General features: G+C 46.0%; 1 protein-coding gene across 2 annotated transcripts in view; it reads left to right on the forward strand.

Moving 5' to 3' along the window:
* The window catches only part of PDPK1 (3-phosphoinositide dependent protein kinase 1), an 81505-nt gene extending 63678 nt beyond the window's left edge, over positions 1-17827 (forward strand). The window contains exons 9-14 of one of the 2 annotated variants that reach the window (XM_090277183.1): positions 94-190; positions 1256-1429; positions 4880-5097; positions 14190-14247; positions 15400-15552; positions 15949-17827. In XM_090277183.1, the coding sequence (XP_090133309.1) occupies positions 94-190; positions 1256-1429; positions 4880-5097; positions 14190-14247; positions 15400-15552; positions 15949-16065 (817 nt within the window). In that variant the 3' untranslated portion in view covers positions 16066-17827. Of the gene's footprint in view, positions 1-93; positions 191-1255; positions 1430-4879; positions 5098-14189; positions 14248-14722; positions 14837-15399; positions 15553-15948 lie in introns of those variants that run through there. The other variant, XM_090277184.1, reaches the window with a different exon arrangement.
* The last annotated feature ends 6982 nt before the right edge of the window (positions 17828-24809 follow it).

Here is a 24809-nt window from a genome sequence, read left to right on the forward strand (position 1 = left end):
AGAGAGGGAGACCACTGTCCCAGGAAAGGTATAGCTCTGTTCTGAGAGGTTTATGTGACCTTGCCCAGAATAACGGTTTCTCTTATTTTACAGAAATGAATATCTTATATTTCAGAAGATCATTAAGTTGGAGTATGACTTTCCTGAAAAATTCTTCCCTAAGGCAAGAGACCTTGTGGAAAAACTTTTGGTAAATATTTTTAATTTCCTTCTGGTAAGATATTCTGAATAGCCATACTGAGTCCCTCTGAATCTGGTCAGAGGGGCTTTCCTGTTAATAAAAGGCTGTTTTAGGGTTGATAGTGATTGTTGATAGATTTGTATCCCCCGTCTCATCTCATCATAAGCCCTTTCCAATTTGCAAATGCCTGATTCTTGACCTTAATCAGACAGGAAATTACTGTATCATTTTGCATTTGCTCATAAACATGTATAGCATTTTAAGTTTCTTGATGATGGAGCAAGTGGTGTATTACAACAGCAGATGACTGTAAATCCTACTTAGTGACACCAGTGGATACCAACTCTAGAGTCAGCTACATGAGGTTTTCAAGATCAACCCAGGATATATAGCAAAGATAAACAGATTTACCCAGAAAAGATGTGTCTTCTTAGGTTCTAGAAATTACACTGCCCCTACCTGTGGGCTACTTGGGCTCTAGACTGTCCCTTAATTTAATCTTGGGGTAACAGGGTCAGTCCTGCCTCAGCCGTGGGAGAACGCTATAGTCTGTCTCTTCTTGCCTGTCCTTCCTATGTCTGTCCCCTCAGTGGGAGGGTGCACTTGATCTTTTCGGGGTTGGGGGAAACAACCAAATCCTGGAGGAGGCAATTGTGGGGCCCTGTGAGATCAAGCACTGTTGGGAGACACAGGCTCTTTGCTTCCCGTCTGTGATAGCTTATCATCCAGGCAAATTCTTGGTTGTCTTTGTTATTAAAGCCAGTTCATTTTTTCTTGTTTTAGGATTTTCAGCTGTATATTTTAAAATAATACTTGCTGTTATATATTAAATTTTGAGGTTGTGATTCCTTTTTACCTGTGAGAGGGAAAGGAGCAGAAACTTGAGAGAGTAGTAAAAGGAACCCCGGAGGGTAACTCATTCTGTCCCCGGCCCAAGGTGGGACTAGGTGGGATGGGCCATTGGCCCTTTCCAATTCTAGGAGATACTGGGAATTAAAAAGAACTACTCAAAAGGAATTTTTATCAGAATTACTCTTTAATCCTGGCACTGACTTGTCTCGACTTTCATTTAAGGTTTTAGATGCCACAAAGCGATTAGGCTGTGAAGAAATGGAAGGGTACAGCCCACTGAAAGCTCATCCATTCTTTGAGTCCATCACGTGGGAGAATCTGCACCATCAGACGCCTCCGAAACTCACAGCTTACTTACCAGCCATGTCAGAAGATGACGAAGACTGCTACGGAAATGTAAGCTGGCTCATGTGTGTCGGGAGTAGCACAGGCAGAGATGAGTTTTGCGTATCATGCTTTGTGAAAATGGTTCCTCTGTGCATAGGAAGTTTGTGCCCGTGGGCTACAGGACTTTGATTCAGGGGATGAATGGCTCAAGGGGAAGCCGGCATAGATCTGGTGGTGATTGAATACTCTGCAGCCCCAGTCTAAGTCTCTCATCAAGACTGGGCCCAAGGAGGCTTTTGTCTGCACCTCTGGCCCGAGTGCAGGTCACCAAGCCCTGCGGTAGTTGAGTCCCTTTATCTAGTTTTTTCTAGTTAATTTTTACCCATAGGAATTGAACCAGAGCTAGACATTGGGTGGAGGAGTCTGGAGCTAGTGGGAGCAGCGCCTTCCATCCTCTCTTTTCCCCTCTGGGCTCCTGGGTAATGAGTCTCCTGGTGGCATCTATCTACCTTATGCTCTTGGCTGGTACCTTTATAATCATGTGTCTAAAGACATTCTGGAACACTTCTGATCTTTCCAAGAGAAGCCTGGTATGCTGCTGCTTGGAACTTTTGGGGACGTGGCATTGAGGATGGACACTGTCCAACGTCAGCTTTTAGCACCTGGTAGAAGCGCAGACTGTGGTACAAAGCCCAAGGGGTACAGCCCCTGGGCATGTGTGGGAAGGTGTAGTCACTGGCTTAATCTCACAAGTAGGGGCTAAGTACACTTTGTTCTGCAAATTTCTCTTATGGAAGATGTAAAGCATGTGAGAGTGGGCAGAGCAGTCAGGAGCTGCAGGGCACCCACCACCTCCGACTTTCAGGTGTTTTCATTATCACTGATAGTGCATTTTTCTGGTTTGAGTTCTGTCACTGTGGGTTATTCTAACCAGTTATGTGTAGCATTCCTATTTAGTTGATATGGGGATTCTAGACTTCATCTGAGAGTTAAAATTATTACTGGTATTACCTCTCTGAGATCAAGAGCTTCTTATATTTCCTACCTATTGTCGAAAGCAACACATCCCCCTTCACTTGTCCTAAAATAGCCTTTGTGCCCAGATTGAGGGAGACTGGCGTGCCTCTGCACTGCAGTGGCCGTGGCTGTCAGCGGCCTGTGTGTGCGCAGACTGCAGAGGGCTCAGCCCCAGGTCTTCCTCACCAGCTCTCTTGTCCTACCTAAGTCACAGCCAGCAGGAGCATGTCCGTGTTTCCAGTGCCTCTGGCAGGGAGGTCCCAGGAAAGCAGTGTACTCTGCTGGCTGAGCTCTGACGGAACTAACTAGACCCCAGTTGTCTCGGCTCTCAGTGCCTGGGGAGCTTGGCTTCATGTAGCGCGCGTGCGTGTGTGTGTGTGTGTGTGTGTGTGTGTGTGTATGTGTGGTACACACACTTGAGTGTCTTTTTCAGGCCCTCTGTCTGCTGTTTCATTGCCTTCGTCATGGTGAGAGCTCTGGCTTCTCAGTTTTCAAGTGTTGCCATCTAAAATTGGCTACACGTGTCAGCAGCTTACTTTTTGTTAGATGGCTTATCCTCAACTTTGAAAGCTGTGTTGTTTGAAAGCCTTGGAATGTATTTGGGCTGATTTCCCTACACCGCACTTCATATTTGGACTGTTTAGTGAGCTTTGAAAAAGACTTTGACCTGGAAAGTTATCAGATACAGAGGAAACCTGCTCAAGGGGACACTCCCTTCCTTCCTGCAAGGGTTGACATTGTGTCATGGAGGGGACAATCTCACCATCCATGAGACTCCAGGAGAGTCTGGTGTCCTTTTCAGGAGAAGGGATTTCCCTCTGGATGCGAGGAGCAGTAAGTGTCTTTATTCAGGGAATGAAGAGAGCAGGCACTCTATTCTCACCTGTGTTCCTAACCCCATGCTGGTAGCTTATGGTGATGCTTGCGTCTGGGCTCCACGTGGGCTGGGCCCAGTGTGGCGCTCCGGAAGAAAGGTTCAGTGCTCAGCACAGTCCTGTGTTCCCTTGCTGTGCCTTGGTGAGCGCTTCCACTTCAGCCCAGCGTCATCCTTTGTCACGTGTCCTTTCTGGGTTTGGGGTTTTGTGCTGCTGGTCTGCACTAGGTGCTGCTAAGGGGAGAAGAGTAGAGTGCAGAGATAGAGCATCCAGAGCTTTCTCTGGGGAACAGTACAATGGAAACCCCAAGATGGGACTCACCCAGCAAGCAGTGGTCATGGTGGTCATCCAGCAGTTCTGCCTTGGGAGTGAGGCAGTCACTGCATTGAAAAGACACAGAGGACTAGTTCTGAATCTGGTGTTGGCCATTGGGTTGTGTTCCAAGCCTCATTTCCCTGTTTCAGAAATGGGGATGATGGTAACAGTCTCATTGGCTTCACAAAGCTCATTGAGACACCCAGAGAGGCTGTGGAAGCCTATGTAAACTGCAAGACACCATCCAGAGGTGGCCTTGGCCTGGGAGTTTTCAGACAGGAAGTGGAGAATATACCAGGCCTTAAATGGAGGGGTCACAGGAGTGCCCTGGGGTCACTCCCACCTGGGGGCCAATGAGGCAGGACTGAGGCTGCTGTCTGAGCTGTGTGAGCCCATAGGAGGAGGCTTCTCGGGCAATACGATGGGGGGGGGGGTGGCGCAGGGTCTGCAGGGGGGAGCCGCCCTTCTGGAGGCACAGTGGACTTGGAAGGACACATTGCACTCTCATCTTGCCTGTTACTGGTAGCATCTTTCCTTTTCCTCTGTTAGCCAGGGCGGGGCAGGCTGAATGGTGACTGGTTCTCCCCAGGTCTCTGCTGTGGCTCTGGCCCATCCAGCAGCCCAGGAATGCCTCTTTGGCACGTTTGTGAGTCATTCCATTTTCTGTGTCACCAGTGGTTTGTAGCTTTCTGCAGAATAGCAGGCAACTTTGTCTATATCAACCTTAATTAATTTGCTGAGATTGAAAGGAGTAGTTTTTCAAAAAATTGAACACAGTCAAATTGGAATATGTAGTGACAGCCACAGACTCAGACATAGGACCACGAGGTCAAAGCAGGAGGGCTCTGAGCTCCCAGGGTCTTGCCACTGAGCCTTTGCACCTGGAAGGGTGGGTCCTTCATAGCCCTGGGTGCCCATTCCTCCTCTTCCCAGAAGGCTTCCTGACCCCCTCTAGTTGGGGACAGTTTGGGGGCTTGCAGAAGTTTTCCCTTCCTAGAGATGAAGATTGAGGGTTAGCCACTCTCTGGGGCAAGCATCTTCTGATGTTCCCTTCAGAAGGGGGACCCAGGCCAGGCAGGATCCAGCCCTGCCTTGGTTCGGTGGCCAGCCATCCAGTGGGGGAGAAATCGGAGCTGCCCACATACCAGGAGAAGCAGAGCTGTGCTGCGGCTTAGAGGCTTATTTCCCACCTGGGCTTTGGGGCCTTCAGGCTGTGAGCTTGCTGGTATAGGGTAGGTCAGAGTGTGTCTGTATCTTTGGACGCTAGGGAAAATTATAGCACTATTCTCACTTTTCCCTCTTCTCTGTGCAGTACGACAATCTCCTGAGCCAGTTTGGCTGCATGCAGGTGTCATCATCATCCTCCTCCCACTCCCTGTCTGCTTCAGACACGGGTCTGCCACAGAGAGCAGGCAGCAACATCGAGCAGTATATCCATGACCTGGACACTAATTCTTTTGAACTGGACTTACAGTTTTCTGAAGATGAGAAGAAACTATTATTGGAGAAGCAGGCCAGTGGAAACCCTTGGTAAGAATTTATAGGCAAAAGCAGTGCTTCCTTTAGAAATGCAGAGTGGAATACATGGGAATGCGTGACGTGGTAAACAGAACAGGCGTCCTAGCCTTCATCACTACTGCCTGTGAGACTCTGCACCACCTCAGGCCTCCCACAACTGCCACTAACACTGTAGTGAGGCCCCTCAAAGGGTCCAACTGGAAGTGGGTATTTAGAGGCATCAGGCCAGGAGTGAGTGTGTTTGGCACTCTCCAGCCCTTGTACTTGGGATTCAGCAGGCCAGGCATGCTGGCATCCGTTCGGACATGGATTCACCATCATTTAAATAACTGCTGCCCCATGGTGAGATGTTTGAGGTGTTCCAGAGTTTTTGCTGTTGTAAGTTGTCCTTGGCACATAGCTTTTCCGTCTTGTCTGAATACTTCTTTTAAGGTGGAGTCCTGGGTGGCGATGGAGCAAAGGTGCGCACCCTGAAGAAGGCCACGCTTTGTGTTGCACGGCTTTAGAGCCCTGTTTCTGCAGTGGTCATGCCTGCCCTTGAGCACTCTAAACTCTAAAAATGGGCTCTTGTGAAGTTGCGTTTGTATTCTTATCAAAGCAAATGTCTTCTAGATTCATTGGCCACTTGTATTTATTTTTCTAGGTACTTCGTGTCCATAGACTTCTTTTTTTTTTTTCTTGTGTGTGTTGCATTTTTAAAAAATGAACTTTTAAGACCCTTTGACATGAAGAATATTTCTCTATTTTGCAAACATGTTTCTTCAGTTTATCTCGTCAGCCTATATATGTTTTTGTATGGAAGTTGAAAATTCTTACAAAGTCTAGCCTGGTTGTGTTTTTATTTTGTTTTCCATCTTGGTGATGAGAAGAGCTTCTACACTGTGACATTTTCCTTATGAGTTTTTGTGGCTTCACCTTTTGCATGGGCGGAGAGGAGCCCGAGGCAAGGAGTCATGGTGGGCAGTGTCTTCCAGGAAGTCATGTTGGGTAGGAGACTGCATGAAGATGGAAGGAGAGCAGGGCAGGATTTGAGGGACTGGCTCAGCATGAGAGAGGATGTATGTGACTTTGGAGTGGTCATGTGGAAAGCACGGGGGAGATAAATCCAGGGGGAAGCAGCACATGGGTGAAGTTAGGGTGTGTGCTGTTGGAAATTACTGTTTCTAGAAAAAATGAGTATAGAGGGTAGCCAGCTGAAACACCCTATACTTCTTAGGAATCTATATTTCCTAAAGTGGTATTACTAGGAGTATTAATATGTACTGAGAAGGAGGGAAGGGGTTTCGACCAAAACAGTGTCAGCACTAGTGGGCGCATGCTCCAGGCAGGTCTGCACATCTGTGCATGGGTTCGCAGGAGCTTCCAGGGATGCCTGCGGAGTCCCCGCAATGGCCTGGCTAGGAGCAGAGCACCGGAGAGTGCTGTTGCAAGCATGTGGGGGACTCCATAGAAGCCCACTTGCCTTTGTGCTGGGCCCCTGGTGGCACAGGCCCTGTAGCCTGAATTCTGGGCAGGATGGAGCAACTGATGACAAGTCACAATGTACAGCCTCTTGTCTCCTCTTTTTGATCTGGGTTCTCTCCCTTTCCTTTTGGTTCAGGCCCCTTTGGAGTCTGATGAGTTACAGAGAGCTTGAGGCATCACTTATTTGGCCACTGGGAGATCTGTCAAGCACTTTGTTCTTTAGAATAGTGGTTCTCAGAGTTTGGCCCACAGACCATAACAATAATTCCGTAATACTACTAAAACAACATTTGCTTTTTTTCCACTCTTACTCTCTATGAATGTACATTAGAGGAGTTTCTCAGAGGCTACACACTGTAGGGATGACGTTATTGCATTGATGGCTAATGGAATGTGTTTTCTTGTCTTTTTTGAATCTTGTAAAGAAGTAGGTTTGTAGTATAAATAATGTGCTGTCTACCCTAAACAGAAAGTCAACTAAGCATTCTGGCTGCACAAAGGTTGGGAGGGGAGTGGGCAGGAAAAGGATTGTAACCTGATACATGCAGGCATGGAGAGCCACTTGTAAGAATTGGGAAATTCTTTATGGAGGGGAAGAGGAGGATAAGGGGAACCTCTAACCCTAGATCTCTGCTGTAACCCTAGAGTTCTTCCTTAGAGCTTTGGGTAACCATCAAAGGGTGTGAGAGAGCTCCTCCCACAGGCCTACCGATTCCGGTCTTGCTTAAGTCTGTCACAGATTTTGACAGTGAATTTTTAGAGAGTATTAAGTTCTTGGTATTGCTACTAGGCTCTTGATAGCTGTCTTCAGTTATACCTTCTCTAATTACTGTAACTGTATAGTTCAATAAATCATTTCTTTGACATTCTGAAGTTTTCTTTGTGCCTAACATGGAAATACAACAAGAAGTGAGTATACTTTGTTGACTTGTTTTATAATAATATTAAAAGTTTCCCCAAAACCTTTCTAAATTGTTTCTGCAACTGTTACTTTAGATTTTAATGAGCTATTTTTTAAAAAAGAACACTTATATTTTTCATATTTAGATATGGATCATTGACTTAAAAAAGGAGAGGACTTGCTTTCTCAGTCCATAGCAGCACCACTAAGTCTAAAGATGTTAAAAAGAAGACACTGACATAGCTGAGTTCTCTGTCTCATGGGAGGGAGAACTCTACTCCAGAAACGCTGGGCAAAACTGTAAATATGAAACAAAAATAGAACAAAAGCTATCTTTCCCTTGGCTTTATAGGTGTTAATACCTTGCCATTTTGTGTCTATGAACTGAACGTTTTTGCATACTATTATGATGCCAGTTAGGTTGCAGCATTTTGAGAACAATCATTTAGAGTTTTAAAGATAAAGAAATTGAATATTTTAAATGTACACATGCTGAGCTCTTTCAAAGCCAAACAGTCAAATGTCACTGATGGGTCTTACAGAGAAGTTATGTTGTCAGGGTTGGAGAAATGCACACAGTAGCTGGGAGACTAAAACGTTTTGGCCTGTCAACACTGCTGTGTGCCTGCTGGGTGGAAGCTGGTGAGAGAAATCCTGTCACTGCCATGGTCCATGATACAGTAACTCACTGGATTAAGATGTGGCTGCAGACAGGAAGAGTGAGTTGGTATCTCTACTTCTGAGCTGAACTTTTGCCTTAAGAGTGGGTGAATCTCCAGATGGGACTAGATTTCTGCTTTGCTTGTATTTGTCTGGTATCAACCCCAACTTACCATCAAATAAGAGGTCTACCTCCCCCACCCCACCCCCCGCCCCTACGCAGACCTGTAAAGGAATTGACTGCATTTGATTAAGTTTTTCCCTAGCAGTGAAAGAACCAGTTGAAGTTGGGGCCTGGCCTCTAGGCTGCTGCTGTGACCCATGTCCCCAGGTGGTTCATTTCCCCTGATGTGCTCAGGGATAGTGGTGTTTCTGTCTTTCTTCATTCTGTCCTGCAGTTTGGATGCATTCGCCCAAGGAAAGAGTGGCTGGAGCTACACAGGAACCCTGCCCGGGACAGTTGATTCACCTGTGCCCACAGCTGCTTTTGGCCTTGAAATGAATTAATGAAAGCAGAGGACCTTTCTCCCTGCTTCCTTTCCCTTCTTATTGCCACAGAATTGTCCATCCTCTGGGCTCAGTAGGCTAGATGAACCATTGCTACAAGTCTTATAGAGGAGACCCCTGAGAGTTTGAGACACCCCCTACCAGATCAACCCCTCCTCCCTTCCCCACCCAGATACAGTGTTTGGATGGGAGGGTATGGCTTTGCTCTGCACAGCATGTACTCTGGCTTATCAGAGGCAGCCAGGCATTTTGCACTAGGAAGAATCAGTGATCACTTTTCACAAGACTTTTATGGACCATAAATACACTACAGAGGAACAGCTCTGGCTGACATAAATTAGTTTTATAACTCAATCCTGGATTAGGCGCATGTGGCTAACCTGCAGTAAAGGGTCCCATCAGTGAAAAACAGATTTTTTTCACTGACTGCTTTATTATATTTTAAAAACTCATCTCTTGTCAAAAGGTTTAAACCCTCCACCTTGATCTTAAAAGCATGTCAAACAACCCACATCAGACGCCATAAACATGAACTGTAAGAGAAAATGGTACAGTCTCAGTGAGAGGGAACTGAAATTGAAACGGTTTGCTGTCCTTAAAATGCTAAAATGTCAAGGCACTTGCATGTGTTTGTGAACAAATACAAATTTATTTTGCGCTACAGAGAAAAAGTTCTTTTACCTAAGTGCCTGGCAGGCAGTAAGCACAGATGGTGCTCAAACAGTCAGTAGTGAGCACCTCTTGAATCTCCTGGTTTGTTCTGGAACAGTGGATGTGCACTGATGATACAGAAGCGCTGGTGAGTAAAACTGCTGGTGCCAGGTCCCAAGTCCGGACCATAGCACCAAGCGGTGCTAGAAGACATGGGTTCTTCACAGCCACATGCTCATAGGGAGAAAAGAAAAGAAGCCAGACTTACTTAATGAGTAGTCATTAAAAATTGTTGACTTTATTAATATTCTGTATAATGAAATTCAAAGTAGGCATGAAGCACTTCTGCCAGCCCAAGTGTGACAGTTATCGCAAATAAAACGTTTATGTGATGGTTGGGGCTGGGAACTGAACTCTCTCTTTTCATGGAAGTCCATTTTCACTGGAAGTTTGACAGGTGAACTGTGGTTATTCAGACTTGGCTATCTGGTCAACATTCTTCTGGAAAATGAGCCTGTCATGTCAAGGAAAACGATTGTCAGTATTTGTTACCAAAGATGAAATCAAAACCTTTGAGTAAAAATTAGAATTTGGGGAAACTTTTATCTGTCACTGTGAGCTTGCTATCTCCCCAATACTTAAAGACTTTTAAGGAGAATAGGTAGTGATGTTAATGGATTTGTTGATATGGTAGCATGGCATTTGTCAACATTCGGAAGATCTCCATAGTTCAGTGACTCTCTAGATAACCAGTGTATGGTACTATAAAGTCATAAGGGTGGAATATCTGTTCAAAGTGCAAGGTCAATCGATGGATTCTAATGTCACAAATATAAAAAATTCATTGTTGGGGATTCAGATTCCACACAGCACCTAACTTTTAAGGAGCTACACTTGTTGAGTTTAGATGTTGTATCAAAGAATTCCCACAAATATCTGAAAAGGCTATTAAAATACTCCTCCCTTTTCCAATGACTTAACGGAGTGGGGCTGATTTCTTCATGTCCTGTGGCACAGACCACATATCGCAGTAGAGTGAAGGCAGAGGCAGATAGGAAAGTCTAGCTCTCTTCTGTTAAAGAGGTCTGCAGATATGCAGCATTATCATGCTTCTCATTAATTTGTTTTGGAGAAAAATTATTTTTTGAATGAAAATGTTACTTGTCATATGTAATGGGTTTATCATTTTTGTTTTTGTTTTGTTTTTCAAATGCACACCTGAGGTATTGTTTACTGATTTTTTAGGGAGAGAGAGAAAGGGAGAGAAACATTGATTCAGTTGCCTTCTGTACACGCCCCGACTGGGAATCAAACCCACAATCTTTTGGTGTAGGGGATGCCGCTCCAACCAACTGAGTCACCTGGCCAGGGCTCTTTTTCCCTTTTTCTCTCTCTTTTCCTTTTTTTTAAAGATTTTATTTATTTATTTTTAGAGAGAGGGGAAGGGAGCGAGAAAGGGAGAGAAACTTCAATGTGTGGTTGCCTCTCACACACCCCCAGCCAGGAACCAGGCCCACAACCCAGGCCTGTGCCCTGACTGGGAATTGAACCAGCAACTCTGGTTTGTGGTCTTGCACTCAATCCAGTGAGCCACACCAGCCAGGGCTCTTTTTCTGTTTTTATTAAATTTATTGAGTGACAGATTTATTATTTTTTAATGAATTAAATAAATACTTGAATATGTCTTTTAATTTCTCATAGTAAGTATCGATGGCTATAACCCAATTTAAGGAAAACTCTTTTGTATTCTCCATAAGATTTAAAAATACAAAGGGGTTCTGAGACTGGAGGGTTTGGGAGCTGGTGTTTCAGAGCAAACTGGTCACTTGGCTCTCCTTCACCTGTGTGGAAGCCGAGTGTGGAGCACCCTGCTGAAGTGGTCACACTGGGGCTCTGGCAGCCTCACTGGGCTCTCCTGGGGGTGGCTGTGTTCTGAAATGGACCTCCCTTGGTGGTGGCTTTAGGTTTGCGTTCTTGAAGCTGCTCTTCTTAGAGTCTGGGTGGAACAGGGTAGGGTGATGAGGAGAAGACCCTGGCTTTGGAATCAGGAAATCCCTTAAGGGGGGTTTTGCACTGTCGCCCCTTATGAAGTGACTGTGGGCCAGCAGTGAGACCCTCAGCCCCTGTGTTGACATCTGTTCTTTTTGTTCTCTTCTAATCACAATAAATGTGGCCTGTGGGGGGGGGGGGGGGCAGAAGGCTGTGTGTGATCTCAGGGGCTGTGGTGAAGCCTCTCTACATGCTAACCACATGCCAAGAGTTAGGCATGTCTCTGACTTAGGTCTCCTTTCAGCTCTGAATCTGCAAACTGTACCTTCCACGTCTCGAAGTAGATAACTAACTAGTAGCCTGTTTAAGCTAATTGGTTAATTAACTGAATGAACAGACTGTGTGCTGATAAGAGAGCTTCTGACCATCTATATCCACCCCCTTGGGTCCTCAACTCATCTCACCCCAGCCACTGTTCAGGAGCCAGCATCAGCTCTCACCATCTGGGACACCAGAGGCTCTCCTGTGTCCAGTCATCAGAGAAGCTGAGAGAAGTGACTGAAGTGACTGTGCTGGTGGGCACTTGTGAGAGGGAGAGACCGTGTGCATCCATGTGCCTCGGAGGAACTGGTGCCTGTCACTTGGGGTTCTCTGCAGGGACAGGGAAGGGGCTTGCCTGTTTCTGTGTGGTGCCAGAATGCTCTCTTGCTGAGCCACTGTGAATGTGGGTGCTCCTGCTTTTTGCTTATCTTTTCTTCCTTAGCATAGATTTCTGGGAGTGGGACTACTTCTCAGTACATTATTTCAAAATTGCGTTTTCAGCAAGGCTTCCTACTTTCAGGGCTGTTGGTGCCAGTGTTGCGTGAGGCCACCCCTCCCCGGCATCCCTGCGGCCCACGCCCACACACCAGCGCATCTCGATAGGACATGTGAAAGTGGGGCTCAGTTTCATTTCTGTAATGCCAGTCACTTTGTAGATGTTGGTTGTATTTGCTGAAAATCTTCTCCAGAATGTTTTCTTAATTTTGGTTATTTTTGTAGTTAGAAGTTCTTTTTGTTCTCTTGTAGTCATATCTGTTACTCTGTATTAGGTGACTTGTTTTATTTCTAGCTTAAAAAGTAACTCCTCCCACTTAGGCTTAACCAATATCCCCTTCTCTTTTTCTTCCAGTTCTTCTCTTGTTTGATTTAATATTTTAAAACTGTCTCTCCTGTTAATCCATATGAGGCTGCAAAAATGCCGGGAGTTCTCTTCTTTTCTTGCCTGTCTGTGAGGCTTCCCTGGTCATATGCCACCAGCCCAGCACCCCAGCAGCCCAGCTAACTGAGGTTTTCAACTGGCCTGGGCTTAAATTGATACCTTCCTTCCTGCCCCAGTATAATTTAAGGCTTCCCCTTGTTATTAATTTGTGATTCTTTATTGCACATTGAGTTCTTATATAGCAGGGCCTGTTGGTTAGTTAGAGGAGGCTTTCTGCTAGGCTCCATTGTTTTTTTCCATGTAATTCTGTGCTGCAGTAGAGCCTCATTAAATCTCTTTTTCAAAAATCTCCTTGTTTTTTGTTTTTGCTTTCTGTTTTTTAATCCTCACCCAAGGACACCCTTTCACTCCTTTTAGAGAGAGAAGGAGAGGGAGAGAGAGAAACATCAATTAATTTCCTCCTGTACATGTCCAGACCAGAGATTGTACATACCCCGACTGGGAATCGAACCTGCAACGTTTTGATCCAGCCAACTGAACCATACTGACCAGGGCTTTCCTTGATTTTATCCCCTTTGTTTCAAGTCTTGTTTTTATTTTTTAAGTACTTCTGAGCGTGAAGTACTGTACTTTTCCTCAAGTAGGTGGTCACAACCATTTTTTGTTTAAATTCTTTTTAGTTCCTTTCAAAATCCACACAATGCTGTGTCAGTTTGTTTGCAGTTCATCTCTCGGTGACGGGGTCTCAGAAGGCAAGCCCAGAGCGCTCTAGGTTGTGAGCATTGATCTGGTTGGGTCATGCTGGGCCAGGCACACTCAGTGGGAGAACATGTTTCCACCAGTTCGGCCGTTCTCTTTGCACACGCACGAGATCCCAAAAGGAGCCAGGGAAGCACATGGATGCGTTCAGATACGTATGTGGTAAAATTGTCACTATTTGAGATGACAACTGTTTTGCATGTTTTTCAAATATAAAATATTTGGTGTTTCTACAGAACCCTGGGTCAGAAATTTCAGTAAAATCAGAACATAAGCCAATAACTGTTAGCTTTAACTAAAAGAGGTAGCCTGCAGACATTAAAACAACCTCTTTTAAACTCCTAGGAATCAAAGTGACATACTTTGCTAATTACATGTATTAAATCAAAACCTATATTTGAAGCTTTCTCTTCCAAATTCCTGCCACATTTGAATAAAAGTGCTTTATTATTACTATATTAGAAACACCAGATGAGATGTTCTTAAGCCAAGTCCAATTTTGTTCTTTTAGGAATTTTTGATTCTAAGCGGCTATGGGATCACAGTTTGTGGAGGTGACATATGAACAGCAGGCTTTGTCCTCAAGTTGACTCCTAGTGGGCTCTGCCCTTTTGGAGGAGTTTTGTGTCTCAGTCCCACTTTATTTAAAATAATGAGGACTTATGTGACGGGCTCAGCTCCATAGCCCTGTCTTCCTCTGCCTTTCCTGGATTGTGCGAAGCCTGCTGAATGAGAGGGGACAGCAGGCAATATTTCTGGTATCTGGTCCAAATACAGATTGAAAGTTCTACAAAGCAGTTACATTTGGAGTTTCTTCTTATTACTGAAGTGAGTTTGGAGCTGTGAAGGGAGAGGCTTGGTTAAAGCAAAGTGTACAAATGCCATTGAGAAGTTTGTTTTGAAGGTAGCAGTTTGGAGAATTTCTGTGTCTGACCCGTGTGAGTGTCTCATTCTTGTTCTCTTCTTTTGTAGGCACCAGTTTGTAGAAAATAATTTAATACTAAAAATGGGTCCAGTAGATAAGCGAAAGGTAAGTCAGACTCCCACTCCTCCTTTCCGTACGTCTGCCTGTGCTCCTCCTGGTTCTAGCTCAAGGTCTTGTCTTCCTCTCGTGTTCCTGCTGTAACTTGTTGTACATAGTATCTTTCATTTTGGTTCCCTTTTATTTTTTTAAAGATTTTATTTATTTATTTTTAGAGAGGGGAAAGGAGGGAGAAAGAGAGGAAGAGAAACATCCATGTGTGGTTGCCTCTCACATCCCACTAAGTGGGGCCTGGTCTGCAACCCAGGCATGTGCCCTTCACTGGGAATTGAACCGGGGACCCTTTAGTTTGCAGGCCAGCACTCAATTCACTGAGCCACACCAGCCAGGGCTTGGCTCCCTTTTAGAGATCACCTCTAGATTTGATAGCTAAGGGATATTTCAGCTATTCGAATGGGAAACTGGTTGGAACCCATGCAGGTAAGCTGTAGTGAAACAAATAGAGCCTCTTGTTTCTTCTCAGGAACCAGGGCTTTCATGTCTCCACAAGGCTGGGTTCACTGCCATCTAAGTTTCTGTCCCATTGGAGAGGCTCTCTTCGACATCCCCACAAGTCACCTATCACTTCATAAGAATTATTTTTGAAAAATTGTTATTTATTATGTTTTATGGATTAATAAAATGGGTTAATTTTATCAAAACATATCAGACTCCATAAATGTTTTTCACCTGCTGACACAGGCCCTTCTAAGCTCAGGCTCCTGGCCTCCATTCCCGACCCACCCAGGGGCGTCCTCAGCAGATGAGAACCTCCATGAAGGTGGGTGAGGTGTGCATGGACAGAAGGCAGAGCTCTGTACCTTCGTGTGGGGCAGAAGGCACAGAGGCAGTGGGGGCTGACTATTGCTAGTGGGCCCGTCACTGTTAGATTGGCCACCGGGACCAGTGCTGGTGAGCTGGCCTGTGCTGCCACTTTCCTGTGTGGCAGCCAAAGTAGAGCTGCGCAAGTTGAGAGTGATGGGGTCTGGCTCACCAAAACCAAGCAGTAAATTCTTCCACTCTCTCTGATCCAAGGCTAGGTCCACATGGGGGATGAGGTGTGCACACTCCCTGTGTCCCAGGTGAGTGGGTAGGTGGCTGGTACTGGTCTCCGTGCCCTGAGTCTTGATAAGCAGGATCCTTTTTTTTTTTTCCAATCAGGGTTTATTTGCACGACGACGACAGTTACTGCTCACAGAAGGGCCACACTTATATTACGTGGATCCTGTCAACAAAGTTCTGAAAGGTGAAATTCCGTGGTCACAAGAACTCCGACCAGAGGCCAAGAACTTTAAAACCTTCTTTGTCCACACAGTGAGTTTGTCTTTATGGTTTGTCCTTTGCAGGACAGTTGGAGGCCTTTATACTCCTTTTTGAAGCATCCAAATGCTATAGCCTGTGGAGGAAGCTGGAGTCAAGGCAGTTGTCTCCCCCTTTCCCATGAGACAGGGGCCCCACATTCATATCTCAGTTCTGAGTTGGGCCAGGAGACACCTGTGCTTGTTTTTCATTTTGGGGGTGACCTGAGTGATCTGTAGGTCATCACCCACATATTCATTTAATCTCTGCACATATGTGGAAGGAGGAAATCCACATGTTCATGTGCTTCCAGAAGGAATCTGCAGTGGCTGCAGTAGGACAGTGGTATCTTTATACACTGGCCTTGGGGAGACTCCCTTGAGAGCATTAAATGGTTTTTTTTCTCTGCAGCCGAACAGGACGTATTACCTGATGGACCCAAGCGGGAATGCCCACAAATGGTGCAAAAAGATCCAGGAGGTGTGGAGGCACAGATACCAAAGCCACCCAGATGCCGCTGTGCAGTGACAGCCTGCAGTGCTGCCCTCGCTGCCGGGACATGCGCCCCAGCGCAGTTCACTGCCATCTGGGACGCTTCCAGACCACCTGCCAGCCATCCCAAGGGGAAAGCAGACAGCAGAACCTTGCGGCTTTTTTATTTAAAAGAAAAGAAGAAAAAATGCCTAACCACACAAAGAACAAAATAAGTAATGAACAGGAATTCAGGGTCGCTTTGCTTGCTCTCTGTGCTCTATGGAGGCTGCCCCGAGCTGTCCTTGCCATCAGCACATCAACCTGATTCCTACCTGGGCCATTGGACCAGTGTCACCAGCTCTCCACAGCGTGTCCCACTCACCTGCCGGTCCCACTGTGGCCTAGGGAGGAGGTCATGGGTCTGGGCTCTTTCTGCCCCTTAGATTATCACAGAACTCTTCACCAGGGACTGTGCGCACCTCCGTTGGGGGTGACCTCTGATCTCCGTGGGGTGGGAGGGTTCTTGGCTTTTGTCCATGTGCACTTTTCCTCACGTCCCCATTTCATGGCCCATCCCCTGTGCTGCGGGCCCCTTGGTTTCCCCCTGGAGTAGCTATTGCTACAGGATTTCTGTGGTTTGGTTGTCTGTGAGTGCCCCACATGTCGCGACTGCCAGGCAGGCTCCCAGTGGTAAGAAGTGGAACCAGTTGTCAGGTGAAATGCCGGCCACTGCCAGCAGAGTTCCGATCCATCATCCCTCTGAGCAGTGTTGTGCTGCGGAGCCGGAAGCTGAGCTCATGCCTGAAGGGAGCAGTTGGCAGTGGACCTGACTAGCCCCAGCTGCATCGGGAGATGGCTCTGCCTGCCCCGTGTGAAGCCAGGGCAACAGGGCCTGGTGGCTTCCACACGGAGGAGTGAGACCAGATGAGCTGCTCCTGAGAATTTGTTTCAAAGGCGAAGTGTGCAGGCCTCCCCCAGATCAGTTAAATAGGAGCTGAGAGCCTCCTGTTCTCACAAACTGGACGGTACTCGGTCACATCCGGGCAGTGGGAGGAGTGCAGGCTCCCAGCCAGCACATGCACCCTTTTCGTGTTGTGATTAAACATTCTCACAGTCTAATAACATTTTTACATCCTAACAGTAAGAATCTAAACACCTCGTGGCGCCAGATCATCTGGTCCCCACCGAGTGGTTCCCTCGCCTTGCACAAGGGGTAGGAACACCACACTTGAACCCAAGCACCTGGCCTGCTCTTCTCCTTTTGTTTCAGGTTCCCTATCTTAGCTGCTTAGAGGCGGCACCCGCCCTACTGTAAACTACACGTGGTCCAGGTCCTACTAGTCCTTTAATTTTCTTTGCTGCTGCTCCCTGGACAGTGGGTCTTGGCCATTCCTCTGCCTGTCCTCGGTTCCAGGTGGGAGAGGAGCATGCCCTGTCCCCAGGGGAAGAACACTTTTCTCCTTTAGATTTTCACCAAGGCACCAGTGAGACTCACACAGGAAAGACCCCCTCGCCACTTCCCTGCCCGTCTCCTATCTTGAACCCACCGTCCGTCACCCTGTGTGACCAGTGGTCCAAATGGAGAGAAAAGATACCTTCCTCGCACTGTTTGATAAGAGTGGCTGTTCCTAAACTGGGAAAAAGTATGGATGTGGAGCATTGCACTGTTCTGGGCAGGGGAAGGGGTTTAGGTGGGAGCGGAGGTAGAAGCCAGATTGGCCAGTGGTTTCTGCTCGGGCCCGTCCTCTGTGCTGTGAGATCTGAGACAGCTCACATCTGTGTATACACGGGCGCGTGCTGGGGGCGGGGGGGACTTCGGGGCGTGCCTGCCCTTGGATCTCGCACCTTTGCTTTTCCTTCTCCTCACTTTTGAAAGGCTTCCCTGTGTTCAGCTGCTTTTCAAAACGTGAGTCTGACTTGTCCCTTTCGAGAATTTCACTTTAGGCTCCCATATTTATATTTTACTCTCTTCAAAACACCCACCTCTGTGTGTGCAGTTAGAAGGGTTAGTTAGGGCCGCACTCTCATGCTGCGTCTTACCTGGGTGTCTGGTTACAGGGAAACAAGCATAGATGTTATTTGTGTTTAACAAGAGCACTCAGCTGGGCTGCTCAGGAGACAAGTCCTCCCCTCGCATTCTGCCCTTTGGATAGCACCACTACCTCCTGGGCTTAACTGACAAGCTCCATGTTAACCTCTGAAACCAGAGAGTAAGGGCTTCAGGGTTGAGCTCAAAGCTGATAGCTGAAGTGACTGCCCTTGGCCTGAAGGGCCAGTAACAGTTGAGCCCTTCTCTGTTAAGACCTTTCTCTGCTCACTCAGAGTCCTTTTTCTTGGCCCATATTCTTTTCTTACCCTGTACTTCTGTCAACTCTAGTTTTATCCAACTTACCCTTATAACTGTCATCTTGGCATGCAGGTGCCTTACGTTCTGAGATGTGGATGTGGGTGTCAGTCTATGTACATCACAGACATACATGGGAAAACAAACAGATTTATCCAAAGTGGGAGAAAATGCCCTGTTGTTTAGTAGATCCGGGAGCCATATGTCTTACTGAGAGGGCAAGGACAAGTGTAAGTGCCAAACCAAGTACCCGCCAACTGGAGACAGTCCCACACTGTGTGGCCTCTCTTGGCATGGAGGGGAGGACAGCCAGGGGGTTCTGTGGTCTCCACTGTGCCTTGCCTGTCTCTGGGAGCTCGAGGAAGCTGTGTTTGCATAAGTTTCCTTCCCCCTTTCTGTAAACCTGACCAGGCCACAGGCAGTGGGCAGCCCCCCCTGTGGCCCCCACTGATGACTGGTGCCACCAAATGCCTGCTATTCTGAACCTGACTGTACAGCAGCTTGTGACAGACTTACTTTGGGAAAAATGGCTCTTGTGGTCATGCCAACACTGTCAGGAACTGCACCTACTCCAGACCCCTAGGGACACACTGTGGTATTTGTGGCCCAGGCCTGAAGGAATTGCAGGAGATGGCCCTGTGGCACAGACATACTCATACCATCACCCCCCAACCCTGGACAGTGTGCCAGCACAGGGGGCTCTAGTGACTCAGTACTTTATTGAAACATTTGTTTTCTTTAGAAAAAGTCAGCTGTAGGCTTACCACCCAGAAAAGACCACTGTGAACATTTTGGTGTATAGCCGGTCCTCCCCCCAATGCTTTTTTAAAAATCTAAACTGGGAACATGCAACATACACTCTTTTGCATCCTGCTTTTTTCACTTGATAATTTTATCTTAAGCACTTCTCCATGTCACGAACAATGATTATTTTTATTGATTGTAGAGTTTTAATGGTTATAAATTTTATCATAATTTATTTCCGTTATAAAACATTTAGGTGGCTTCTGGTTTTTCACTATTTAAAATAATGCTGTGATGAATATCCTCTTAAATCTTTTTTTTTTTTTTTTTACTCTTGATTGCCTCCCCTCCCAGAAGTGGTATTTTCTGTAAGAGTTCATTATTTTAAAAGGTGGTATTAATCTAGTTCTCTGTCTTGTTCTGATGCTTAAATACTCAGAGTTCTATTATAGGACCTCCTTAGTTCTTTCATTCAGATTTTGAAGAAATGAATTTCTGGTAAACTCTATTCAAACTCTTATTCAAACAGTGTTTGAGTAAGACTTTTTTTTTTTTTTTAATGCTAAAAATGATATCATCACTGCAGTCTATTTGTGACAGATTTTTCTTCCAAAAGCCAATTTCCTTATTTTTATTGAAAGAATCCAGTGTGCTTGCATGTTGGTTACTTCCCATACCTGCTGCTATGGCTTTGAAGTGCTTGGTGATACTTTCAGAATCTTGTACTTTGTGTCCACAATGGTACTTAATTTGCATCTGCACAATCCGCAGATAGAAAGTGTTGAACTGTTCTTGCCACATGCTTAGTGGGTGATTTGTAGTTAAGTTTGTAGACTCCAAAGTGTGCTGAACCATCTGAATCCAGTAAAGGAACAAAGGCTCTACTTGCAAAAGAAACCACATGGACAGTGCTCTTCAAATCCTGGGAATTGGTCAGAGGGAATTCTTGGTTCAGTACATGCACCTGGCCAGGCTTTTTCATGGTAGAATGTGATTGTCCTGGCTAATAAGGATTTAAGGACTTCTCCCCACTCCTCACCCAGTGTTGCAGGTTGTCTAGTTGTCTTCAAGTCCAACTACCCAAATTTGGTTTCATTCTTAATGTCTCCACTTTAGTGTGGGGTTCATTAATTCTGAAGGGAAACATGCACAAGAGATTTTTCTAGGTACCATGATCAGTGCCACTTGACTCTGCCAGAGGTCATGACTGAATTGTACAGAATTAGGTCTCCTGCCCTCCTCTGATAACCCAAACCCCCCTCCCTTGGCCAGTCAGTCCATAGACTGAGGGTGCCCTCTGCCCAGACTACAGAGGATGCCACCACTGAGAGATCTGGTGATGGTACTGTTTCTTTGAGATGTTGCCATACATGTTTTTCCATACTGTTTCTTTTCCCATCCAAGCCTAACCTGAACTGATGGTGACCCGAGTGGGTGTGGCCCTGGCCTCTAGGGAAGCCTACCTGCAAAGTGGTTTAAATCAGGGCAGGAGTCACTCCCAGAGCCTCTGAGGGGCACAGGCTGCTGGCAGGATTGTTAATCGGGCTGCCTGTGGAGAACTGGTCTGGGGAAGAAGCATTCCAGCAAAGGGCAGGTTTCTGTCTGGCTCAGCTGTGGTGTGTCACTGAACAAGCCTACATGTATACCTGATTTCCCCCATAACTCATTTCTTCAATGAGGAAACACCAAACTTCATGTACAGAGAACTTCTTACAAAAGGCAAACCTTTTTTAGCTGTTGTAATTCACCCTAGTCTAACCCATCTGGCTGAATGTCATATTGCAGGTGAAAAGCCTCTATCACCATCATAAGTTTGATTGGATGTTGGCAAAATGAAATTTTGCAGTATTTAGAGTTACTGTACCTGTTCCTTAACACAAAATCGGAGGAGTCAGTAATATGTTAGCTGTCTTTCAGGTTGGTGGCAGTCAGTTAAAACGTGTAATATTTTCTACCTGGTCTGTAGCTGTAACTGTGATGTACAGGCAAAGCAAAATTTAAAAAAAAAAAAAAAAAAAAAAAACATGAAAAACAAATAATGCAATGATACTAGGATATACACTTTTGTATTTTTATTCTTATATAAGGTTATTTGCCAGCTACTGTTGGCCTCTAATTCAGTCTGTGTTATTTAAAGTCTAATATATGAATTGTTTGGATTGAATTCATGTTCGGGGCCACGTTGTTAAATGTATTGATGTACAGCCTTGAATGTGAATAATTATTGTAATCTATATTTTACAACTTTTTTCTGGCTTTATTATATAAATTTTCTATGTGGTCAATGATTTAATCATATCATAATTTAATGAATCTGTTCCTCTTTTTTCAAATGTTTGTGCTTTAGCTGTAGTTGCTGGATGATGAATTTTACACGTATGCGCGGTAGTCTTGTAATAAAAAGCATGTAGTGTGTAGGCACTGGCTGGCATAGTTCTTCCTTTGGGGATCTGGGGTGGGCTTGACCTGGATTCAGGCCCACAGGCGGGCGTCAATGCACAGCACATGCTGGGTTGAGGCCAGCAAGCTCCTCTGGAGCCTAAAGCCAACGATCATGCTGCACATGGCTCGGGGTACGGAGGTGGGGAGAGGCACAGCCTGTCACTTTCCCAGACTTCTACCTCATGAGTAAAGCAGAGGCTCGCACTTTATGTGTGTGGGAACCCTTAGAGGACTTTACCAAAGGCTAATGCTTCCAAAGCAAGGGAGCTGTGGCAGGTCTCGCTGAAATTGTGGCGGAGAATCTTGGCAAGCTGCCTCCTGGCCTAGCGTGTCTGGTTCACAAGGTGGGCATCTACTTCCTCAGCAACTGGCAGACACTGTCCCGGGTCCTGAAATCTTTCCTGTCTTTGTGCCAGGCCATGCCAGGCTAACACCAACCTGGACTCTGACAAGGTGAGGGTCAAAGGATGGCAGGTGCACTCACAGATGTCATATCCAGGATAGATATAGACTTTTCTGAGCTATGACTTTTCTTTTACAGTATGGCTGTATGTTTTACTGTTTTTTTTCTTTTAAACAGTGGTTCTTAGTGGTCATCCACTAGCATTTCTATTCCAGTCTTCCTGTATTTATTTATAGTCAGACTTTTTAAAAAGTATATTACAGAGAGTGGAAAGGAGGGAGTAAGAAAGGTAGAGAACCATTGATCGACCGCCTCTCGGCATGCTCACCAAGGACCAAACCCACAAACTAGGCATGTACCCACACAGGAAATGAACTACTGACTTGCTTTGCAGAATGATGCCCAGCTAACTGAGCCACAAGCTCAGGGCAGTATACTGAGTTAGATTTTAAGTTGTCTATTGTGTTGTTTTTGATGCAATGGCTGCATATTCAGCACTGAAACAATTGATTCAGAGCCAATTATAGCTTACAGTTAAGTCAGTTCATCCCTTTATTGTACTGTTTTAAGACTACTTAAAAAATTATGCTTTACTGTACCAGGAGTCCTCTGGGGGAGGGTAATTAATCTATCAATATATCTACGTTGTTGCTTTTTCAATTATCATCCACTTAATCATTTGTTTTCTAAAATGTTAAACAAATTTAGAACGTGAATGTGAGGTAACAGTTACAATTTGTCTCATAAAATAATGATAGAAAATAAAGGTTAGTTTTAGTCACAGATAATGTGAATTTGACAGAAAGACTAATGCTAATTTGCATTAGTCATAGTAGTAGAGTTTCTTTTACTTCAGATGAGGAAGTGTATAAGATACTCGGTCTTTTCAGGTCCCCCCACCTCGTGCCCCTGGTTCTGATGAAAGAATGCCCCAGAGATTCACTCTGTGATCATTAAACCCTGAATAAAGAATCTGAGGATTATAGGGAGGAGGGGAAGGGGTGTTTGGAGGAGCGGGACACTGACTCGCTCCTAGTTAGAAACTAGAAGAGAACAGGAAGTTGATTGACACAGAACAATCTCAAGCCCTGACCTCCTAGTTAAGATTAATGAAAGCATACCTGGCAGATAATCCTAGGGTTGAGGCTAAGTGTTGGCCTGGTGGAAGATTTCCTGTTGGGCATTTGACTAAGTGTTTATTGAGCACCTGGGCTTGCAGAAGGTGGTGCTTGGCTAGGGGTTGGGTGCGGAGATTGAAAGGGGAGGAGTTCCAAGAAACAGAAGGCCTGGAACCTTTCAAGAACCTAAGGGTTTTGGAATTCACTGGGAGAATGCCCGTGGCTTGCTGTTAAACGCAGAATGTCTAGTGGGGAGCTCAGTCGGTGGAGCCATGTGGGAGAGGTGGAGTTACGGGACAATTTCTTGAGGAGTGTTTTTTGAGAAGTCAGCAGACAGGTTGTTAGGGAGGATGAGGAGCTGGGCTTCAATTGGTCTCCCTTCCCCTTAAGTCTTCACATTCCCTGTCTCAGGACTGAGCCTGGGACCCACTCCCCACCACGCTCAAGCCCTCAGACCCTTACCCTCTTGTGTCAAGTTCTGACTCTGGGCCAATTGCTACCATGAAGACCTCTTTGTAGACAACACAAGTGTGAATTCTCTTGTCCTGCATCAGCACTGGGGCTGAGTCTGTGGTATCATTTCAGTTGTCCTGGGTCATCTCTCCCACGTTCCCTTAGGCGCAGGCCAGGTGTAATACTCCTTCCCGGAAGTGTTTCGTAAATACTTGATGTGTGATTCATTTTGATTATGTATTCTTCGGTACCTGGCCCATAGATATGGTTGAACAGGTTAGACTTTGTTTAGAGCTGAATCAGCCCCTGTGTCAGTGTGGAGAAGCTTTAGGAGTTGAAGGGCAACAGGAAATACTACTTGGTGAAACCACCCAGATGAAGGAGGATTTGAGAGGGTTTGGTCTCTGCCACTGAGCCAGGCCTGGAGAAAACTGTGGGTTGCCCATTTGCTTTTGTCCTCTGACAGGACTGTTTTCCTGGCTTTGGTGTTGCAGATTCTGTGGCAGCAGATGGGTCTTTGAGGGGTGGGGCCAGCAGGGTGCTTCTGATGACATGCCCCTTGCAGTTCTTTGCTTGTGCCCACTACAGGTGTAGTTGGTGTTGGCAAGTCTCAGGATTGGAAAGAGTGAAAGGAATTGTATAGACGGAGCTAAAGGGCTAAGCGACGGGGGTGTGCGGTGGAAGTATGAAGTTTTAAGCCACTTGGCGAGAGAACTGGGGATTATTTTGAGTGGAAATGGCATATTATGTTTGGTGCAACTAAATCAGAGGTGAAGGGCTAACTTGCCGAATTGCTACGAGCATCTTGTGCACTGATGAGAGCTGCGCCAGCCTGTCTTGAGGCCATGAGTGGGTGTCCCGAGACATGGTGAGTGTTAGTTCACACTTTGCTTGAGGATGTGGCTCTGGGTAGGTCCTTAGCCCCGACCATGCATCATGGTCTCTTCAGGACCTGAAGAAACGGTTCCCCTTACACGCTGGGCACAATCGCCACCTCGTCCCATCACCTCATCCAGCAGATGCTTGCTCCGAATGAATGCGGTGGTCACCTCCTCACAAGGTGCCTAACTTGAAGGCTCCTCTGACCTGAGCCAGCCCAAGAGTCAATGCTGCAAAGTCCTAAGAAAGAGTGAGAAGAGCTTGCTTCAATGCATCAGCCCCTAGGCCATCTGAGGGTGACCCCGGAGGAAGTGGTGTCAGCTGCACAGCAGTTCCTCTTTCTGCAGAATGCACATGCATCCCTCTGTTGCTGTGCTCCAGCAGGACAGTGACTGGTCTTGGTTTAGAGGTGGTC

This window comes from Furipterus horrens, unplaced genomic scaffold, assembly GCF_987537825.1.
Source record: "Furipterus horrens unplaced genomic scaffold, mFurHor1.1.pri manual_scaffold_5, whole genome shotgun sequence".
NCBI classification, from domain to species: Eukaryota; Metazoa; Chordata; class Mammalia; order Chiroptera; family Furipteridae; genus Furipterus; species Furipterus horrens.